The 19675-nt window shown below is 39.6% G+C and overlaps 2 protein-coding genes across 7 annotated transcripts in view; one reads left to right on the top strand and one right to left on the bottom strand.

Moving 5' to 3' along the window:
- The window catches only part of KRIT1 (KRIT1 ankyrin repeat containing), a 42383-nt gene extending 25813 nt beyond the window's left edge, over positions 1–16570 (bottom strand). The window contains exons 1-8 of one of the 3 annotated variants that reach the window (XM_075558428.1): positions 16096–16570; positions 11275–11378; positions 10266–10416; positions 6860–6952; positions 5462–5591; positions 4474–4717; positions 4172–4287; positions 3812–3955 (exon numbers count right to left, since the gene is read on the bottom strand). In XM_075558428.1, the coding sequence (XP_075414543.1) occupies positions 3812–3955; positions 4172–4287; positions 4474–4717; positions 5462–5591; positions 6860–6952; positions 10266–10416; positions 11275–11376 (980 nt within the window). In that variant the 5' untranslated portion in view covers positions 11377–11378; positions 16096–16570. Of the gene's footprint in view, positions 1–3811; positions 3956–4171; positions 4288–4473; positions 4718–5461; positions 5592–6859; positions 6953–10256; positions 10417–11274; positions 11379–16011 lie in introns of all 3 variants that reach the window. The other 2 variants (XM_075558427.1, XM_075558426.1) reach the window with 2 other exon arrangements.
- Positions 16571–16712: 142 nt separating this feature from the next.
- ANKIB1 (ankyrin repeat and IBR domain containing 1) overlaps positions 16713–19675 on the top strand; it is a 180876-nt gene continuing 177913 nt past the window's right edge. For 2 of the 4 annotated variants that reach the window (XM_075558424.1, XM_075558423.1), the window contains exon 1: positions 16713–17175. The gene's annotated coding sequence lies outside the window, so the exon portion shown is untranslated. The remainder of the gene's footprint in view (positions 17176–19675) is intronic. The other 2 variants (XM_075558422.1, XM_075558421.1) reach the window with 1 other exon arrangement.

The following is a 19675-nucleotide window of genomic DNA, read 5'->3' as shown; positions in this document are numbered from 1 at the left end:
AGAAAAAGGAGGAGCTGATACCAGGGGCTTAGGTGGAACGCAAATGTTTTGAGAATGATGAGGGCAATGAATGTACAAATGTGCTTTACACCATTGATGTATGTATGGATTGCGATAAGAGTTGTATGAGCCCCTAATAAAATGATTAAAAAACCAAAACCAACAACAACAACAACAAAAAGCCAAACCACACTCAATGCCATGGAGTCAATTCTGACTTATAGGGATGCTACAGGGCAGGGTAAAACCACGCCTATAGGTTATGGAGACTGTAACTCTACAAGAGTAGAAAGCCTCATCTTTCTCCCAAAGAGTGGCCGGTGGTTTTGAATTGCTGACCTCATGGTTAGTAGCTCAATGTATAACCATTACACCACAGGGCTACTCATCGAACTCATAGCATCAGGTTAAAATGCCAGTTTTCCAATCTATACCAAGTCCAGTATCCCCACTCGAGCGAAGTATGAATCAGTAAATAAGAGCACAATTCCAAGATAATGCAAGTTAACATCTTTACTAACCAGCTGAACCATTTTTCATTCAGGCACCTCAATAACATGATCCATGTGATTAAAACTACTACTGTACTCTTGGTGGCTGAGCATAAAATTTTATTATCATATACACTCGAGTATAAGCTGACCCGATAACAGCTAAGGCACCTAGTTTTACCACAAAAACTGCATTAAAAATGTGCTGAAAAACTTGGCTTATACTTCAGTATATATGGTATTTTCAGTTGGCATAAAATCAATTTTATCACATGATAAAATTTTATTCACCATGTACTAATTGTACTAGTAAGATTTTATACAGATAAATGAATTTTAGATTTAGGCATCAAACACTTTTAAAGCTTTATAACACTCTAATTTAACAGTGAACATTTATTGAGTGCTTGTTTTCAAAGCAATTTATTTGCATTTTATCCTTTAATCTTAAGGAAGGTATTATGTCAAATTTGTAGATAAGGAAGCTGACCTTTAGAGACATAAAATAACAAGCCAAAGGTTATAATTAAAGGAACTAGTAGTTGGGCCTGAAATCTAGGTACATTTCAAGACTATAAAATAGTAAAACATCCTTCTGTTTTTATAAGTAGTTGAAAACACTACCATTTTTATTAGATACGAAAATGACTCTCGCATGGAGAGTGAAGCCAGTGGAGGGGCCTAAGGGCTTGGCCCCAAATCAGCTACATGGACAACTGCCCTCCCCCGAGAAGAATTTACCGTAGAGGACAGCACTGAAGCTGCAGCTAGGGGAGAGGGACATGTCTGATCAGAGCACATGGGAGAAAATGAATGGAGAGGAAGAGAGAGTGGAGTACATCCTGGCCCACCAGGCCTGGAGGACGATACCCTGCTCCGAATAGCCAATGCACAGAGAAGACCATATGGCTGATACCACTATGAGCCACGACGTCCCTCGCTGACCCCATGGCCCTACGGGTACGGGGGCCAACACTGGGTTCTCAGTGTCGGGATTGGCCGGGACTGACCCTGTGGCACTCAAGCGTGGAGGGAAGGTGGGGTAGAAAGAGGGGACCGATTACAAGGATCTACATATAACCTCTTCCCTGAGGGATGGACAACAGAAAAGTGGGTAAAGGGAGACATCGGACAGCATAAGATATGACAAAATAATAATTTATAAATTATCAAGGGTTCATGAGGGAGGGGAGAGGGAGGGAGAAAAATGAGGAGCTAATATTAAGGGATCAAGTAAAAAGCAAATGTTTTGAGAATGATGATGGCAACAAATGTACAAATGTGCTTGACACAATGGATATATGAATGGACTGTGATAAGAATTGTATGAGCCCCCAATAAATTGATTAAAAAATAGAAAAAGAAAGTGATTCCCTGACACAGCAAACAGTTAACTATCACTCTGAACACTAAGAACTCAGTTATTATTTTGTGAGATGAGAAAGTGAGAGTGAGTGACACTGGGCCAACTAGTGGAGTTAACCTCAATAACATGTCAACACTCACATCTAAACACTAAATGGAAGACTTTGTTTCCAGGGAAGACTTTTGGGACCTTCTTGATACCACAACTCTGAAAGTACTAAGAGGATACTTCTCTAACATGATTTAAGACAAAATGATATTTACACATGCAAATATTATACGAAGGATAGAGAAACACAGCATAAACCCAATACAAAACAATAGACATTTTAACAGTGAATATGAGCCCTTTTGCTGTGCAATAGCATTTACTATGTGTTTTGGACTGATAACCAGAAGGTCAGGAGTTTGAAATCACCAGTTGTTCCACAGGAAAAAGATGAGGCTTTATACTTCAACAGATTTGCAGTTGTGGAAACCCACAGGAGTTATACTCTGTCCTACAGGGTTCTAGGAGTCAGCATTTATTCAACAGCAGTCAGTTTGCTTTTGGTTTTGAGCTATCATACAGGAGGCTGACCACCTAGTGGCTAAAACACTCAAATGTGAACCATGCCTTGGAAAAGATTTGGCAGTTTGTTTTTGTAAAGATTTACAGCCCTAGAAACCCTATAGGTCTATCAAGGGACTCCAAGGCAGTGGGTGTGGTTTTTCTCTTTTCTTTTTATAATCATTTTATTGGGGACTCGTACAATTCTTATTACAATCCATCCATACATCCATTGTGTCAAGCACATTTGTACATTTGTTGCCATCACCATTTTCAAAATGTTTTCTTTCTACTTGAGCCCTTGATTATCAGCTTATTTTTGGCCCTCCCTCCATAATCCCCCCTCCCTCATGAACCCTTGATAATGTATAAATTATTGTTTTGTCACAGCTTATACTGTCCGACATTTCCCTTCACCCGCTTTTCTGTTGTCCATCCCAGGGATGAGGTTATAATGTAGATCCTTGTAATCGGTTCCCCCTTTCTATCCCACCTTCCCTCCACCCTCCAGGTATCACCACTCTCACCAATGGTCCTGAAGGGAACATCTGTCCTGGATTCCCTGTGTTTCCAGTTCCTATCTGTACTAATGTACGTTCTCTGGTCTAGCCAGATTTGTAAAGTAGAATTGGGATCATGATAGTGGGGGGAGAAAGCATTTAAGAACTAGAGGAAAATTGTATGTTTCATCGTTGATACCCTGCACCCTGACTGGCTCGTCTCCTCCCCATGATCCTTCTGTAAGGGTTGTCCAGTTGCCTACAGATGGACTTTGGGGCTCTACTCTGTACTCACCCTCATTTAAAATATGTTTTCTTGTTCTTTGATGCCTGATAGCTGATCCCTTTGACACATCGTGGTCACACAGCTAGTGTGCTTCTTCCATGTGAGCTTCTGAGCTAGATGGCCACTTGTTTATCTACAAGCCTTTAAGACCCCAGACATTATGGGGCACCATCAGCTTTCTTCACATTTGTTTATAAACACTTTTATCTTCAGTGATTGTGTTGGGAAGGTGCACATCATGGAATGCCAATTTAATAGAACCCAAGTGGTCTTGCATTGAGTAAGTACTTGAGTGGAGGTCCAATCTCCATTTGTTGCCTTAATATTAAACATATATATATATATATATATATATATATATATACATGCACATAGATCTATTTCCCCATCATCCTTCTTTTTAGCTACCCTACTATGTGACTGTTTTACTCTGTGGCAAACACTGCAATTGTGAACAGTGGTGCAAAAACAGTAATCAAAGATCTAAACTGTAAGTTCATAAAGCAAATACGGTAGAGAAAATAATACATGGAATAAGAACAATTCTGAAAATAAATAAAAAGCATTAGCATGTATAACTTTTTTTTCTTTCTATAAAGAAAATAAGCAATTCATTTACCAGCATGCATAATGAATGGGTGCCCAGTGGTCACTATCTAGTTGATTGACTGAAAATTTTTCATCAAGAAGACGGCTTAGTAATTCTGAATCTCCTTCACAGGCACTTCGGTGCAGAGGAAAATCATCTACCCACTGTCGTTCCCTAATCATTAAAAACAAATTTAAAAATGGTTTTTAAAAGTTACACTTGAATTCAAGCTGTTTCAATATAAACAGGAAATATCTCTAATAGCTACATATCACTGAGCAACTGTAAACTACCAAATAGTTATTGTATATTAAGTGAATAAAATTTTTTTTAATGTATTTTAACATCTAAGTTTTTAAAAAGCAACGTGGAGTAAAACCAAAACAGTACTTGTCTTCCGTGACACTGCTCATGCTTCTCTGCCATTTTTCCTGTTTGGGAATTTGAATTTTTGAGTAGTCAGGAGCTCCTAGACCGAAGTATGGATTTATTACCACTTTATCTACCTAGCAAAGGAAAGGGAAAACAATAAAACACTTAAGAATGTTAGCTACCTGACTTTAGATCTCAAGTGTGGGTGCTGTCTTAATGTTTACAATAATAGATGCGTTTGTCTCGGGAAAAAAAAACCTAAACTAAATTTGATATGAAGTGTCTTTTGAAACCTGAGTACAAATTCTTTCAAGTCTTACCCGGTTTGTATACTGAAGATCTGATCCAAACAAAGGGTTGTAAACACAGGTATCTGCTTTCTCCAGGGCTAACATTTTACTCTTTATTTCTAGTGCGCTGTAGCCCATATGTAGTGAGTTTTCAGTCTGACTTGATTCAGTAGCATATGCAGGGTTTATGACATTAGTTTTTATCCGCTCAAGAGGAGAAGGTCGAAATAAAGCTGGGATAAAGTGAGATTGTGCATGACGTTCATCTAACCATCTGCAAAACAGATAGCAATTATAGAAGTGTTTGTTTGAAAGTGAAGATGAACACAGTAGATGAAAACTTTAATATTACATTCAGACTTTTAGTTTTAATTAGTATTATTTAATTTATTAATCATGGACACAGCAAGTAATTTCTAATGTATGTATGCCATTATAATAAAACTTCCCAAAATATGAAGTACCTGTATAGTTTTGGGGATATTTTTGCTTTAAAATTTTACTGTGGTAAAATATACACACAATTTAAAATTTGGCATTTTAAACCTTAAAAAGGTTAAAAACTGTAGAATTCAGTGGCATTAATTGTTGTGTTATACAACCTACACCATTACACATTTTGAAATTTTGTTTATCCAGTCACCTAGAGATAGACAATTGGGTTTTTCTACTTCTTGGCTACTACAAATAATGGTTCAATTAATATTGCTTGAAAACGCTGTAATAAACTTGAACCACTGACATAGGTGAAATTAGTCTTCAGCTACAGAAACAGCATTCTAGGACAAAAGACCTGTTCACTGATAAGAGTACTTTAAAAAGCCAGTGCGACCTTTGTCATTCTTGTTATTCATGTCTTACAGAGTTCCTATTTTTATATACTTCAAAAAATTGCCATTTTTGTAACATGTTTTCTTAATGTCACTACTTTCTTCTAAACGTCTATGTCTATCACTAATTTCTACTATGCACATGTTGGTAATTTATGAATAAAAATATTGTTAATGGCATTTCTTACTTGTCCAAGGCTATTAACATCCTTGCTGTAAGGGTAGCAAAGTGAGTGCTGGATTCACTACAAACTCGCATAATATCTTGTAAGCAGTAAAAAACTGGGCATCCTGGAGTATATGTATATTTAGTATTATCTGAAAAAGAAAGATTATGCTATCACATAAAAAGTTTCCAAGTGTATGTTTTCATTTAAAAGTACAGCGTATGAAGTAAAGCGTGTTGAGTAAAACAAATTCTTAAAGAAGTAAAGTGTTGAGTATAACAAATTCTTCAACGATGCTGTCTTATTAATAAGATTTCCAACACCATTTGAAGTAGTGAACTTTTCAACCTACTAAGTATAACAAATCCTCGAGTTGACCTCAACGCAGGGAAACTGCAAAGGGTTTCGAAGGCTGTAATACTTTATGCCAGCAGCCTCATCCTTCTCCTGTGCACAGATGGCAGGCTAGAACTGTCTACTGCCTCACCTGAGACAGACGGAAAAAAGTATACCTGGAGTCATAGAGCCGGCTAATAAAATAATTGTAGATGTTACGTGCCAACAGGCTGATAGGATGCTCATGTTGGCATCCTATTACATGAGGTCAGTAGTCTACAGTTTCTCAAGTGCCATATATACTCGTGTATAAGCCAAGTTTTCCAGCACATTTTTAATGCAGTTTTTGTGGTAAAATTAAGTGCCTTGGTTGATATTCAGGTCTGCTTATACTCGAGCATATATCCTATTTAGTACATTATTACATTCTTCTATGGTCCCTATTTTATAAATAAAAGGCTGAAGTTTAAAGAAGTGATTTGTCCAGGATTACAAAATTACTGAACAGCAAGGTCTACAGTATAATGTAATATTCCCCCCACCCCTATATTTCAGCCTGTTAAAGGCTCATATTAGATCTAAGTTTTTAAAATTTCATCACAATTCTGGGTCAGGGGATTTTCAATTGATCACTAACACTTTTCTGTCCCAAATACAAGGTTCTGATTTGTTAATTTTCCAGAAAATTTAAATATCTATTTCTTTTTTTACATTTTATTAGGGACTCATACAACTCTTATCACCATCCAAATATCTATTTCTATCTATAGTTTCTTTTTTAAAAAAATTACTTATTCTTTATTATAACTTAAACAATTAATTTTAATCACAGCTTTCCTCCTCATCATCTATTTTACTTAAAAGTCATACATATGTACATACATTTACTGTTCAGTCCAGAAGCATATATATAACTTCAAATTCAAAACAGCTTTAAGTAACAAATCAGCTCATTTTCTATTAATCTGAAAATATGTATTTTATGATTGTTTCATAGCAGTAATACAATTCCTAAGTTCCTCAGGAGCCTTTAGTTTACCATCTAATTTACATAAAAATTCATAAGATTAATTTTGACTTTACCTTTGACAACCGATGGAACAATAAATAATGCTGCTTCTCTGCCCGTCTTCTCTCCATCCAGAGGAAATGTCCTCATTAGTACCACTCGTTTTCCTAATCATTTTTTAAAAGTCAGTAAAGGTAAAAATCATGGGCTTTAAAATCTCAAAAATAACTTTGAGAATTAAATTAAAGGCCACAATAAGAGGAAAAGCAAAAATAATAAGTCAATTTAATTATGTGAGTAAATAAGAACTAATAATGCTGCTACTGTACATTCAACCAGTAGGTTTAAGGAACTAGTCTTGACTCATTAGAAAAGAAGCCACATAGCAAGGAAAACTGCTCACTATGAATTGAGAGGGTGGCTGACAAGCAGTGTGTTAAAGAAGAGCTGAGAGTCCCTGAGGGGTGCGATCAGTTTGTGCTCAGCTACTAACCTCAAGATTGGTCGTGAAAACCACCTAGTGACACCAAGCAACAAAGGCATGGTGGTATGTTTTGCTGAGATCACAAGCAAGAAAACCCGAAGGAGCAGCTCTAGTCACCATGAGTCAGAATTGAGTTGACAGCAACAAGCTTGTTTGTTTTGATGATGCTTTCTCATCTAGTCAGGCTGCTGATGGGAAGAATCTTAGTAGTCTGGACTAGCTAAGAGTGGCACACATAACTGTCGAAGTCTTATGATTCAGTGGCTCTTCCTTTAACAGTTTCTACCCTGAACTTTCAATTGTATTAAAAGCTGACTGTACGACACACTACATACTAACTCGTGTTCTGAACGGTAAAGTCTGTTTGGGTTTTTTCCTGATCAGGAAGCAAGGAGACTATAACTATCAACCCATCACTCTAGCCATGACTTTTTATCAGTCCTTCCAATCTCCTTATCCTGCGAAACAGAACCTTATTACTATGATTAGAAATGCATTGCAGGAAGGCGGGATTGGTCATTGCTTGCTACGGAAAAGTAGGTAATATAAGAGTTCAACCAAGTCCATTTATTCACAGGATACTCTGTCATTATTTATGATTATTATTTTTCAAAGGGATAGTACAAACTACATGTGGCTAGATAAAGTATGGCCTTTATCAGATAAAAAATTGCTTTTGTTTGGCTTGAGGTCTTGTTCCCATTTCATCTTTCCTGCTATGCTACTTATCAAACCTGGTTCTGATCTATTGTTTAATAGTTTAGCTAAAAGTTACTTACATGTCAATAACTATGAAATCTCTTGTGGCAGTAAAAATACAATGTTGCCTAAAGGTTGGGAGATAATTCTAGTCCTAATACTGCCATTAATGACAACTTATATCTGCATTTCTTTTTATTTTATTTACTTTTCTTATATCTGCATTTCATTTGCAGATGTGAAAATTATCACACCCCTAAATGATCTCATGAATAGAAATAAATGGTATTGCTTTATAAACTAATGTTGTCATGGGGAGCAGTTATGAGTCCTGTCCAACTGGTAATGATCCCAGGTGTGCTCCAGAGTTCTCAAGGTTGTGACCTTTGAAAGCAGATGGAGAAGCTCATTTTCTGAGGTGTCTCTGGGTGAGTATGGGTCAACCTTGCAGCTAATTATTATGTGCTTAACTATTCGCACCACTGAGCCATCTAAGCAATCTATTAAAACAGTCACACAAAGAAAATACCCCTCAAGTCAATTCCAACTCAGAGACCCCAGTGAGCTGTTCAAATCCACCAGCCTCCCTGCCAGGGAGAAATACCAGGCTGTCTTCTCCCATAAAGAGTTATAGTCTGAGACCCTAGAGGATCTTTTCCGACCTATAGGGTAGCTATGAGTCAGAAGTGACTTGATAGCAGTTGGTTTGGTTTTGGTTTCTCAAGGTAGACCCTGATAATGGCAGTAAGTTCGTAATAGTGGAATACTTTCACAAGTCCAAGACTGAGGTAGAAAAGATGAACTGTTTACAGCCTCCAAAGGGAGTCTTTCACATTCCTGATCACCTGGAGGGCAGCCTTTTCTCCCCCAGCTACGACCAGGTTCAAGATTATTTCATTACAATTATAGCCTGTTAGTAATTGAAAGAGGATTCTTTTTGTGGGATGTAACAAAGATCATTAAGTTTATGCAGGAACTTCTTATAATCCTGAATAAGTTTATGCAGGAACTTCTTATAATCCTTTAAAATCTCTACTGGGAGGTCACCTAGTTCTTCCAAGTAAAATGTGGTACACATTATCTCCAAATCGTTAGAACATTAATAAATCAAATCACAGGAATCAGTTATATCTCTGCATCAAAACCAGGCTCTTTACTGACAAGAACCAGACACCAAATCTGTATTCAGAGAAACAGGAAAAACAGCACACTGAATAAACTTAAAAACCACCAAAAACCCCCAAAACCAAGTAGACACAGAGGCACAACTTTACCAACAACTGTTTAGATGGCTATTTGATTAAAAGTTTGTTTTATCTTTCTAATTATTATGCCACAATTTTGGTGCCTATGTGGTACAAGCAAATGGTTAAGGACTCAACCACTAACCAAAAGGTTGGTGATTCCAACACACTTAGAAGCATCTCTGCCGTTGGCCTGGCAATAAACTTCCAAAAGCTCAACCTTGGAAACAAAAACCCTATGAAGTTCTATGCTGTACAAGTGGGGCACCATAAATTGAAATGGAGTCAAGGACAATTAACAATGGCACAACAATATTGGAAATAGTCAATATATTCTGAAATGTTTCAATGTTATCTGCTTCTTTTGAGGTGTATACCTGAGAATACTGGTCTTTAATTTTGAATCAATTTGTTAGGCTATTCATTATCTAGTATTTTAAGTGGGCCCTCAATTTTTCAGGATTAATACTTGTATATTTCAATATGGCTCTTTGAAAAAGGGTCTTCTTGCAATGATTGACACATAACACCCCTCACCCCGAGGGGGATGAGCAACAGAAACATGGGTGAAGGGAGGCAGAGGTTAGTGTAAGATATGAAAATAATAATTTATAATTTATCAAGGGGTCATAAGGGAGGGGGGAAGGGGGAAGGAAAGAGTTGCTCACGCCAAGGGTTCAAATAGAAAGTAAAAGTTTAGAAAATGATGGCAACTCATGTACAAATATGCTTGATACAATTGATATATAGATTGTTATAAGAGCTTTAAGAGCCCCAATAAATTGGTCTTAAAAAGAAAAAGATCTTCCTGTCACCAAATGAGAAGAAAACTTCTGCTATCCAGTAACATCCAGGCCTTTCCCTTGATCCATGAATCTTAACTTCTACTTAATTTTAGGAAGAAGTCTAAAGATTCTGAGCCCCTGGAGTAGAGAAATAAAAACAGTCGTTCAAAGATACTTAGCTAGGGAATGATACCTACAGTTAGAAACCATTTATACTCTTCTGAAAACTATTGGGGGGAAAAAGAGAAAGAACTCCTACCTCGGATACCTTGGTTTGCAGGAGAAATTGGTTTGGTGGTTTCGACTACATAATCCAATATGCTTTGTGTTATTTCACTGTTGCCTTGAAGTTTAGTTTCCAGCAAAATTTTCTTTCTTTTTTTTTTCTGTCCTTCAATGGGAACTTCATGCAACAGAATCTTAGATGAGAAAATATTAAGAGAAAGTTTGAACTAAATGTTACTTCTGGAAGACTACAATGAGCCTAACAGTCTTTCTGAATGCTAGCGGCGTATTAAAATAACTTAGAAGCTTTAAAAACAGCATCAATGTCCAGGCCCATCTCAGTTCTACTTAAGAAGGAATTTCAGAGGGAAGGAGTCCCTGGCTCTTGGAAATTAAAAAATGTCCCTAGTGCTTCTAAGTGCAGCTGGACTTGAGAACCTCTGTGTCAATGTACTGCAGCACAGCAGCCTAATGAGAACCCTCGTAGTAATTTGTAATAGGTTTCTGGTAACTAACCTCAAAGAGCAGCTGAAGCAAAATGCTAGGGAAATTTAGTTGAAGTCAGGTTAGATGAGAAGTATTTCATGATTTTTGGAGTCTGTTTCATAGAAAAGATAAATCTTTATCATCCTTAATTATGTCTATTAGTACATAGAATATAATTCAAGAATACAGAGAAATAACTTAATTACCCAAAATTTAAAGTTAACAAAACTGCTTTAAATTGAGTGTTATAATTATTCAAGAAAATAACTAAGAACACACAGGTATTTTGAGTGAACTTTTTTTTGACAGCGTTTAATTTTTAAGAGCTATTTCTACATTGTGCTGAAGTTAAAGCTATACATTTTAAATAAAAATCAAGTAACTGAGCATTTAAACACCTACATGTCAAAAATTAATAAAATGGTCAAAAGATATACAGCAAAAAAGGCAGTGATATATAGATATCTAGAATAAACTGGTAAGAATTTATAGGCTGTGATAAGACTTTACACATAAATGACAATGTGACATTCAATAGTAGCAAATCAAATGTTATTTTTTCTCACTTCATATGACTTAGCTCTGTATTCACGAGAATTGAGACTGGCAGCATTCTTTGGACGAATAACAGCAACATATGTCTCTTCAATGTTTTCTGGATTTCCCATTGCTTTATTGAAAAACAAAACAAAAATAATCTCTTGAAATTAAATTGAAAGGAATGATTGATGAAAGGCTAAAAAATAAAGTCAATACAGCCCAACGTGATGATTTTTATTTCCACATAATCACTTTGAGAACCAGTTAAGTTAAAATGCTGGATTTTTTTGTTCTCTCTCAAACCAAAATCTTTGTAGTAATCAATTCTGATTCATAGTGACTATATAGGACAGAGTAGAACTGCCTGTGTTTTATAAACTGTAAACTTTATGGGAGCAAATGACCTGGTCTTTTCTTCCAGTTAGGGGTGAGAGGATTTGAACTGCCAAGTTTCACAGCTGATTCCTGGAATATTGCATGGTGCCACACATTATTCAGAACCACACTTACTTTCCACAAATTATATAAGTGAATGTTACATTGATAAAATTGTTAACAGTTTGGAAGTTAGAAATAAGTAGCTACTTCATTTGCACTAACATTCACTCGAGGATTTTTGGAAAGAATATCAATATTAGAAATTTGGATGAGCTATGCAGTTTAAAAATCACCTCACACTTGTGTAAATATATTGCCTTTTGGAAAATAGCTCAAATTCACAAAACAAGAAAAATATACTTCTATACAGCTAACATAGCGGGTTACAAGCTGGGCTGCTCCCTACTAGCTCAAGAGAAACAGGCTTTTTAGGGTGGTGAAAAGGCTGCTTGCTATAAGTTGGAATTGACTCGACAGTACGTTTGTTTTTAGTTTTGTCCTAAGTAGGTAACAAAAATACCAAAATAAATAAGATTTCCATATGCTGTCTTCAAGACAGTCTTCCCCAGACTGAGAAGTGAGATGGAAAAAACTAGAAAGCAGACACAAGACTTTTTAACTCAAACTTTGTCTAGTTGCCTTTCAGGCAATGGCAAAACAATCCTACACTTAAGTAAGTGTCAATGTATGAAAATCTTTTTATTATGACGCACCAAAAAAACCCCTAAATTATGGTTATTAGACTTGACAAAGCAAACATATATCAGAAAGATTCCCACCCAAGACAGTTTAATGTACTGACTTTTAAAAGGTGGTATACTCTGCCTGGAAATATTACTTAAGTGTTGAGTTACTGGACTAGTCTTTAGGAACATACCAAGCTACTTAATTGGTATTCAGGAAAGCACCAAGCAATTACTTGCTTTTTCATTAATTTATAGATTTCGTTTCTTTTGTCATCCTTTTTCATGTTTATATAGGTTATATGATCTCTTGGAGGCCAGAGTAAATAATTTTCTTCGGAAAGGCCTACACAGAAGAATCTGGTCAGTTGACAAAGCTTTCTGATGACTTTTTGGTGTTGTAGGTCCTATTACTGAATCTTTATTACGGAAATTTCTTCTTTTTTTAAAACAATTTTTATTGATATATAATTCATGTACATACCATAAAATTAAAGTTTAAATATATTAAAGAATTGTGTAACCATCACCAATCAATTTTAGGAACATTTTCTTCCTTTTGGACCCATTATTATTAGAATATAGCTCAGGTTCACAAAAAACATGATCTAACGGTCTTTTTCATTTCCATTTTCAATTTCCTAGCTAACCCAAATTTTTTTCCACCAAAAGTATTCAGTACACACACACACACACACACACACACACACACACATAACCCCTCCCAATAATGCTAAGTCTTTATTGGGCAATTTGTACAACTAATTGATTTTTTTTTCACACCAACAGCCTTACATCAATTATTGTTAAACTTGATTAGGAAGCAAAAAACCAAGGAATAAACCAGATTTGCCATTAGAAGTTCAAGTCATCAGATGGGGAGAAAATTTGAGCCTGGGAAAATGCGGCCATGCGTGCCACGCTTCAGGGGGCTCCTTACAGTCCCAGTTTGGTTCTTCTCCAATGTCTTCTCTTGGAGTTGTACCTGATTTTATTACCGGTTTTCATTCGAATCCATTGGGGAATGGGCCGATTCTGCTTCTGTTTCTTGGCCAGGAATCTCTTAATCCTGAAAGTCTTATGAGAAGACTTGGTGAAGTCGGAGCACCACCACACTCGGGGTGGCAGAGAAACGGATAGAGGGACAACTAATTGATTTTTAATCTCTTTCTTGCAAAATAATTTACAGGCTATCAATTCTATTAGTAAATGCAATTAATTTTTTCTCATGGCTAGACTAAAATGAAGGTGTCCTAATGACACAGAGTTTAGCGCTAAATGAAAAGTAAGCAGTTAATACCCCCCGCAGCCCTGCAGGAGAAAGATGTGGCAGTTTGCTTCTGTAAAGATTACACCCTTTGAATCCCTGTTCCATTCTGTCCTATAGGGAAAACTATGAGTCTGAATTGGTTTGATGGTAATGCGTTTAGTTTTTTGGGCTCTAGATTAAAATGCCTTTTTTTTCTTGGATTAAAAAGTTTTTCTCTCAAAAAAATTAATTCTCCAGCAAATTTCTAAAAAGACGTTATTAATGATCTCCAGTAAAAAGAAAAAAAATCCCATTAAGCATTAAAATGATCTGTTCATCTTTAATGAGTTCCCTACTGTTTGCTTGCTTATGGGATAGGGGAAAAAGCATTTTCAAGAAGAGATTCTGATTGGTCTAAGAATGCAATTTATTATGGTTTTTGAATTAGAAATGGTAACATCACTTTAGAACCTTTTTGTTTTCCTAAACAATAAAAAGTCATGACTATGATTAGAAAATGCCCTTTAAAATATTTTCTAAAAAATAACAATAATGTTTTTTCGAAAGAAGCCCAGTATCCTAACATTTTAAATAAATTTTAGCCCAATATATAGGGGGAAAGCATTTAATTTTAATTGCAAAGTTTTAAGTAGCATTTTTTTAATTGATTCAAAGAACCACAGACATTTCCCTAGAGACTAGGAGATACTTCATTTTGTGAAAATGAGGCTTTGCAAACAATTCCTTCATTCTAAACTCTACAGTTCTTGGAATTTTTTCATTAAGCCTATTTTCAGTCCAATTTTGGCGCACTAACTGCAAGGTCAGTGATTCAAACCTACCAGAAAGATAAGGCTTGTCTGCTCATGGAAAGATTATAGACAGCCTTGGAAACCATAAATCTGGCAGCTAGGAGTAGAATTTGACCTGATGGCAGTGGGTTTGTTTTGGCTTTTGGAGAGCTAGAAGCTGCACTATTGTCATCCCCATTCTACAGATGAGAAAACCCACTTGCCTACGGTCCCTTCCCCATTTGCTTTACGGTTTTAAAGTTATGTAACATTAGAGATGAAATGGCAAATAAATCAGTGAAAATTTCCCTGTTGGAGTTTGGTAACCATAAACATCTCACTCTTTTGCTACTCAAATTGGTTTATGGCAATAAAAGGGGATGAAATGCTACTAAAGCCAACTAGAAAAGTCATCAGTGCTACTTCTAATTCAGCTTCTCGTTGCCTTGTTCCTTGAACCAATCAACAACTACACTTATCAACAAGCTCACCAGTGATTTTTAAATCCCTGGTAGAATAGTGGGCTGCTCTAAGAAACCACCAGCTCTTCCATAAAAGATGAGGCTTTCTATGTAAAGTGTCACAGTCTCAGAAATTCAGAGGGGAGCTCTAACCTGGTCCTATAGGGTGGCTATGAATTGGCACGCACTCGATGGCAGTGAGGGTTTTTTTTCTTCTTTTAAATAGTATTTTATTCTAAAATTTAAATACTTTTATTTTAGAAAGATGTCACATTTGTCAATTCACCCTTTTAAAATTTAAATATTTAATACATCTTCAAACAGCACTAGAAGACAATTATACTAATTGTGGCCAAAGAATGAAGTAATGACATTGAAAATTTAATGAATTTAGTGAATGCACAGCACATTTAAAGGAAGCTAACATCTCATTTGATTTCGATTCCTAATTGATCTAAGTATCAATTGCTCCAGTAGTTCTATAACCCAATTCTAAGAGGGGGGTAAGGAACCAACTAACTGCAACATTAACTGGGGTTAAGGGGGAAAGATCATGGAATGATTGATTTGGTTTAATGTTATTTATGAAAACATTGCTGAATTTTTGTCACTTGTTCCAAATAAGACAAGGGCATTAAAGTAGTTCAGAGATTGCATATATAAAAAAAAAACCCAATCTTGTTCAGGAGCAGGGGGAGAACCAACGGGGCCGAGACTGGAGTTAGGTCAGCTAGATAAAAGCAGGGGTTCAGCCATGGCCAACGAAGCCACCCCAGCACAGACGTTAATTTGTAAAATGTGGAGTGTCCTTGAACAGGAAAGAGTACGGTTAACACCCTGCTAAAACTTAGTCTTCCTCTTAGAAAACAAGGGCAACATGCACGTTGCATAGCAACCAAATCTCTTGCTAAGCAGAGTTAGAAACAAAGATGCCCAGTTGAACAACGCCTGCCCAGTCCACCCCACAGCCCCACCCAGTCTAGACAACATTCCAGTCTTTTTCATCGGGCTCCTGAAGGGGTCCCATTCCTGGACGTCACCTGTAATTGTTCCTGTTCTAGCCCAGCCACGTCTCACAAACTCGGGTTCGCTCCCGTGCCTCGTTCTTGGCTATGACCCGATAAAGCGAAACGTTTGGGAAAGACACAAACACCGTGCAGTAAAAGCAAAACCAAACCAAACCACTTAACCGAAAAAACACCTGCGAGCCTCTTCTTAGGAGCTGCCTTCTAAAAAAAGTGACGTGGGCTTCTCCGAAACTATCTGTAAGACAGGAACTCCTTGCCTGGGGCAACTAGATGTGAAGTCTCCGAATCCCGCGTCTCTGATGGCTCTCGCTGGAGTCCGAGCCCGCTCCTCGTCGGGTCCCCGGAGGAAGCGCAGCGGTTGCCGCCCGGGCGGGTTGGCTAGCGGCTCCCGGGCCGCTACATTCGGCTCCCGGGAGGGACAAGGACCTGGGAGGGCGGAGACCGTCACCGTTCTCTCATTCCTCCCCCGTCTGCCCCCCGCCACAGCTGCCGCGGCGACGCCAGCGACGGGGCCCAACTTCCTGTGGAAGGAAACCCGACGGCCGCCCACAGACGGTCTCTGGTACGACGTAGACCCGTCCGGCGACCAACTCTTCGGTGACCTTCCCTCTCCTCGCAGCTGAGCAGCACACACCCCTCACCCACTCCCGCAACCAGGGGCTCCAGGGTCTTCAAAGGCCTCAGCTTCCCATCCCGCTGCTACCGGGGCGAGGAAATCGCTTCCGGGTCCTCACGCCCCCCCCCCGCCCCCAGCAGCTTCCCGGCTGGCAGCGGAAGAGCTTCCGGGTCGGCGGCCCAGCTGCCGCCGTTCTAGCCGCTTCTCCTCAGTGCTGCGGGCTCTCAGGGTCGGGCGGGTCGGGGCGTGGGTGGTAGTGGCGGCCGGGGCGCCAGCTGCGGAACCCAAGGCCGGGCAGGTGGGCGGGAGCGGCCGCGGCAGCGCGCGCGGGCGCCAGATTGGAGGATGAGCCGGACTTGACCGCGAGGCGGAGGCACGAGCCACCGCCCCCTCTTCCCCTCCCGGGAGTGAGGCGGCGCGACGGCCGGCGAGGGATGGGGGGCGCCCGCCCAGTCTGAGCCTCCCTCCGGGCGCCTTCGGCTCACGCAGCGCGCCCCGCGGGCCTCCCGCGCGCACTCCTGACCCCAGCAGCCTCGGCTCGGCTCGGCTCGGCGGGCGCGCCCGCGCCGGCACGCAGTGGGCGCCCGCCCCGGTGGGTGGGGCGGGGAGGGCGCCTCCGGTCTCCAGCTCGGCTCTTGAGGCAGGGGCAGCCGCTGCGGAGGCCGAACTCCACTGCTGCGAAGTCCTCCGGCTCCGTGTCTGCAGCCCGGCTAGTAGAACCGTAAGTCGCCGCCGCGCCGCCTGGGTCAGTTGCAAGCCGCCTCTACCTATTTTGGGTTCCGAGTTCAGCGCTGCCTAGCTCACGCCCTGCTGGGTCTCCGACGGGGTCTCTCGGTTGTGCCTCCGCCCGCGAAGGAGGGTTGTCCGCCTTGCTGCTCTCTGAAGGGGCGGCATCGTCTGCCTGCCGCTTGAGCTTTCTCCCGGCGAATCTGCCAGCGCCTTTGGGTCTCCCCGGCGCGTCCCATCCTCCCCACCTAGACGCCTCTCCTTGTCCCTGTCCTCAAAGGATCTATGTCCGCCCTCTTTTTCGGTACGTGTAACCCGGAGCTCACAGCCGGGGCTCCCCGCCCATCCTCTGAGACGTGAAAAGCCCGGGGTTCTGCCGACCGCCGGCTCCCGAGGGTGAGGCAAGTGCTCGGCTGGGCAGCGATGGGTGTGCTTTGGGTGCAGATGGCTCCGAGGACATTTATTTGTGCAGCTTCAGCAACCAAAACAAAAGAATGGGGCGCAGCGCTGGACCCTCAACCCCATCGCTTCCTGTATCTAACCTGCTTTTCTCTGTGTTGGAGTCGCTGATAACTGTAACGAGAGCTGTAATTAAGCATCTCCTGAGAAGGTTTTGAGAATTACCCTCCCAAGCGCCACATGAAATGGCATATTGAACAATCATGTGTTATCATGAAGACCCACTCCATAACAGCTCTGCTAGTAGATCTAGTAAATGAATGTAAAAACAAGTTGTGTTTCAAATGGGGTTCTGGATGCCTTTAGGTAATTTATGGTGGTTTAGATTTATATCCTCTTAATTTATGAATGGTATATGTATGTGAGTAGTTAAAATCTTTGCATTGGAAGGTTTTGCTTTGTGGAGAACTTACATAGTTGTAACAAAAATTCTTGGCACTAACGTCGTTTAAAAGAATTATGTCAGATTATATCTGATAAAATATTATTTTAATTAAGTTTCAGAGAAACCTTTCTACCAATTAGGATTCAGCCACCTACAGGTGTTATACACCTTGATGTCTATGACCTTTCTGCTACTTGGTCATTTTAATTTTTTTTTAAATCAACTGTGGATATGGTCTATACCTCGATTTTGAACTGGGTATAAATTTGTTTTTTAAACTGCTACTGTGGAGCTTTCCAGAAACTAGATTTTAAAGTAGTTTGAATGTCAGTGAGTAGATGTTAGCTTGTAAGTGCTTTCATGCATTTGATACTTTTCACGGCAGTATAGGAAGCACATTCTAATTTAAGAATAATTTACAAATAACTTCTCTCGGTATTGTACATTAATTATTCTGTAAATCACCATCCTGTAGATTCTTGTAGCTTTGGTAAGTTAGATGTGTTTAATGATCATCTTTTCCCCCCACAGTCTCTTCCCAGCTTTTGTGTCACTAATTTGCTCATAAATTTTACTTTGAAATAAGCTCAGGGGTTGTAGCTCCAACTGTCCTTTTGAAATACACTTGCTTATTTCGGCAGCCAAGTGCTGTGCAGTGTTGAATGTATGTTATTAGGTGTGTGACTTCTGCTTGTTTGTAAAAATCTGTTCTGTTTCCAAACAGGAGGAATGGAGGGCCGTGATGAGGCCTTGGGCAATCACTTGGAGAGCGCTTTTAAACATTCTTGGCATTAAGTCCACTGATCCCCTTTTGTCCTTTAGTGTTGGTTGGGGACTGACTATAGGATCCAATTTTTCATATTACACCCCCTTGCCCACTGCACTGGCAAATTTGAATTTTCAGCACAAAAAGGCATGGAGTCTTTGTAGACTCCGCCCCAACAGTGGGCTCCAACAAGCGGCAGCTGAGACAAGGAAGAGAAGTTTTGTTAATTACCCTTACTGTGGTGGCCCTGCCCATTTCTGAGAGAGGTGGTTTTTCCTTCTTTTTCTGGAATGTTGTGCTTGAACCTGTGTGCGTGATTTAATTGTGTTTGCACCTGTTTGTAGGTAAAATCTCAGACTAATTTTCCTGTGCAGGTAAATTTAAACAGACAAACTAAAACTCGCTGCTGTAAGGTTTATTGGCATCAAGTCAATGTCCACTCAGTGATATTGTAGGACAGGATAGAACTGCTCCAGTGAGTTTCCGAGCCCATAACTTTTTATGGGAGTAGAAAGCCTTATCTTTCGTCCACTGAATCACTGGTGGTTCTGAACTGCTGTCTTTAGAGTGTACGGCCCCAACACGTAAGCACTATGCCCCCAGGCTCCTGTTAAAAGAAACGGAAACCAAAACCACTGCTACGAAGTCACATCTGACTGATCGCGGTCCTGTGCAGCGGTTCTCAACCTTTCACAGGGGTCGCCTGATTCATAGTAGTATCAGAATTACAGTTATGAAGTAGCAGCAAAAATTTAAAAAAATATGGTTGGAGGATCACCACGACATGAGCAACTGTATTAAAGGTGGCGGCATTAGGAAGGTTGAGAACCACTGCTGTTTAGGGTTTCCAAGACCACCTCCCCAGACACACAAATTGAGAGTAGC

The sequence above is a fragment of the Tenrec ecaudatus genome, chromosome 9 (assembly GCF_050624435.1).
Source record: "Tenrec ecaudatus isolate mTenEca1 chromosome 9, mTenEca1.hap1, whole genome shotgun sequence".
In the NCBI taxonomy this organism is placed as follows: Eukaryota; Metazoa; Chordata; class Mammalia; order Afrosoricida; family Tenrecidae; genus Tenrec; species Tenrec ecaudatus.
The sequence above is the reverse complement of the archived record's forward strand: the minus strand, read 5'-3'. Positions and strand labels throughout refer to the sequence as shown.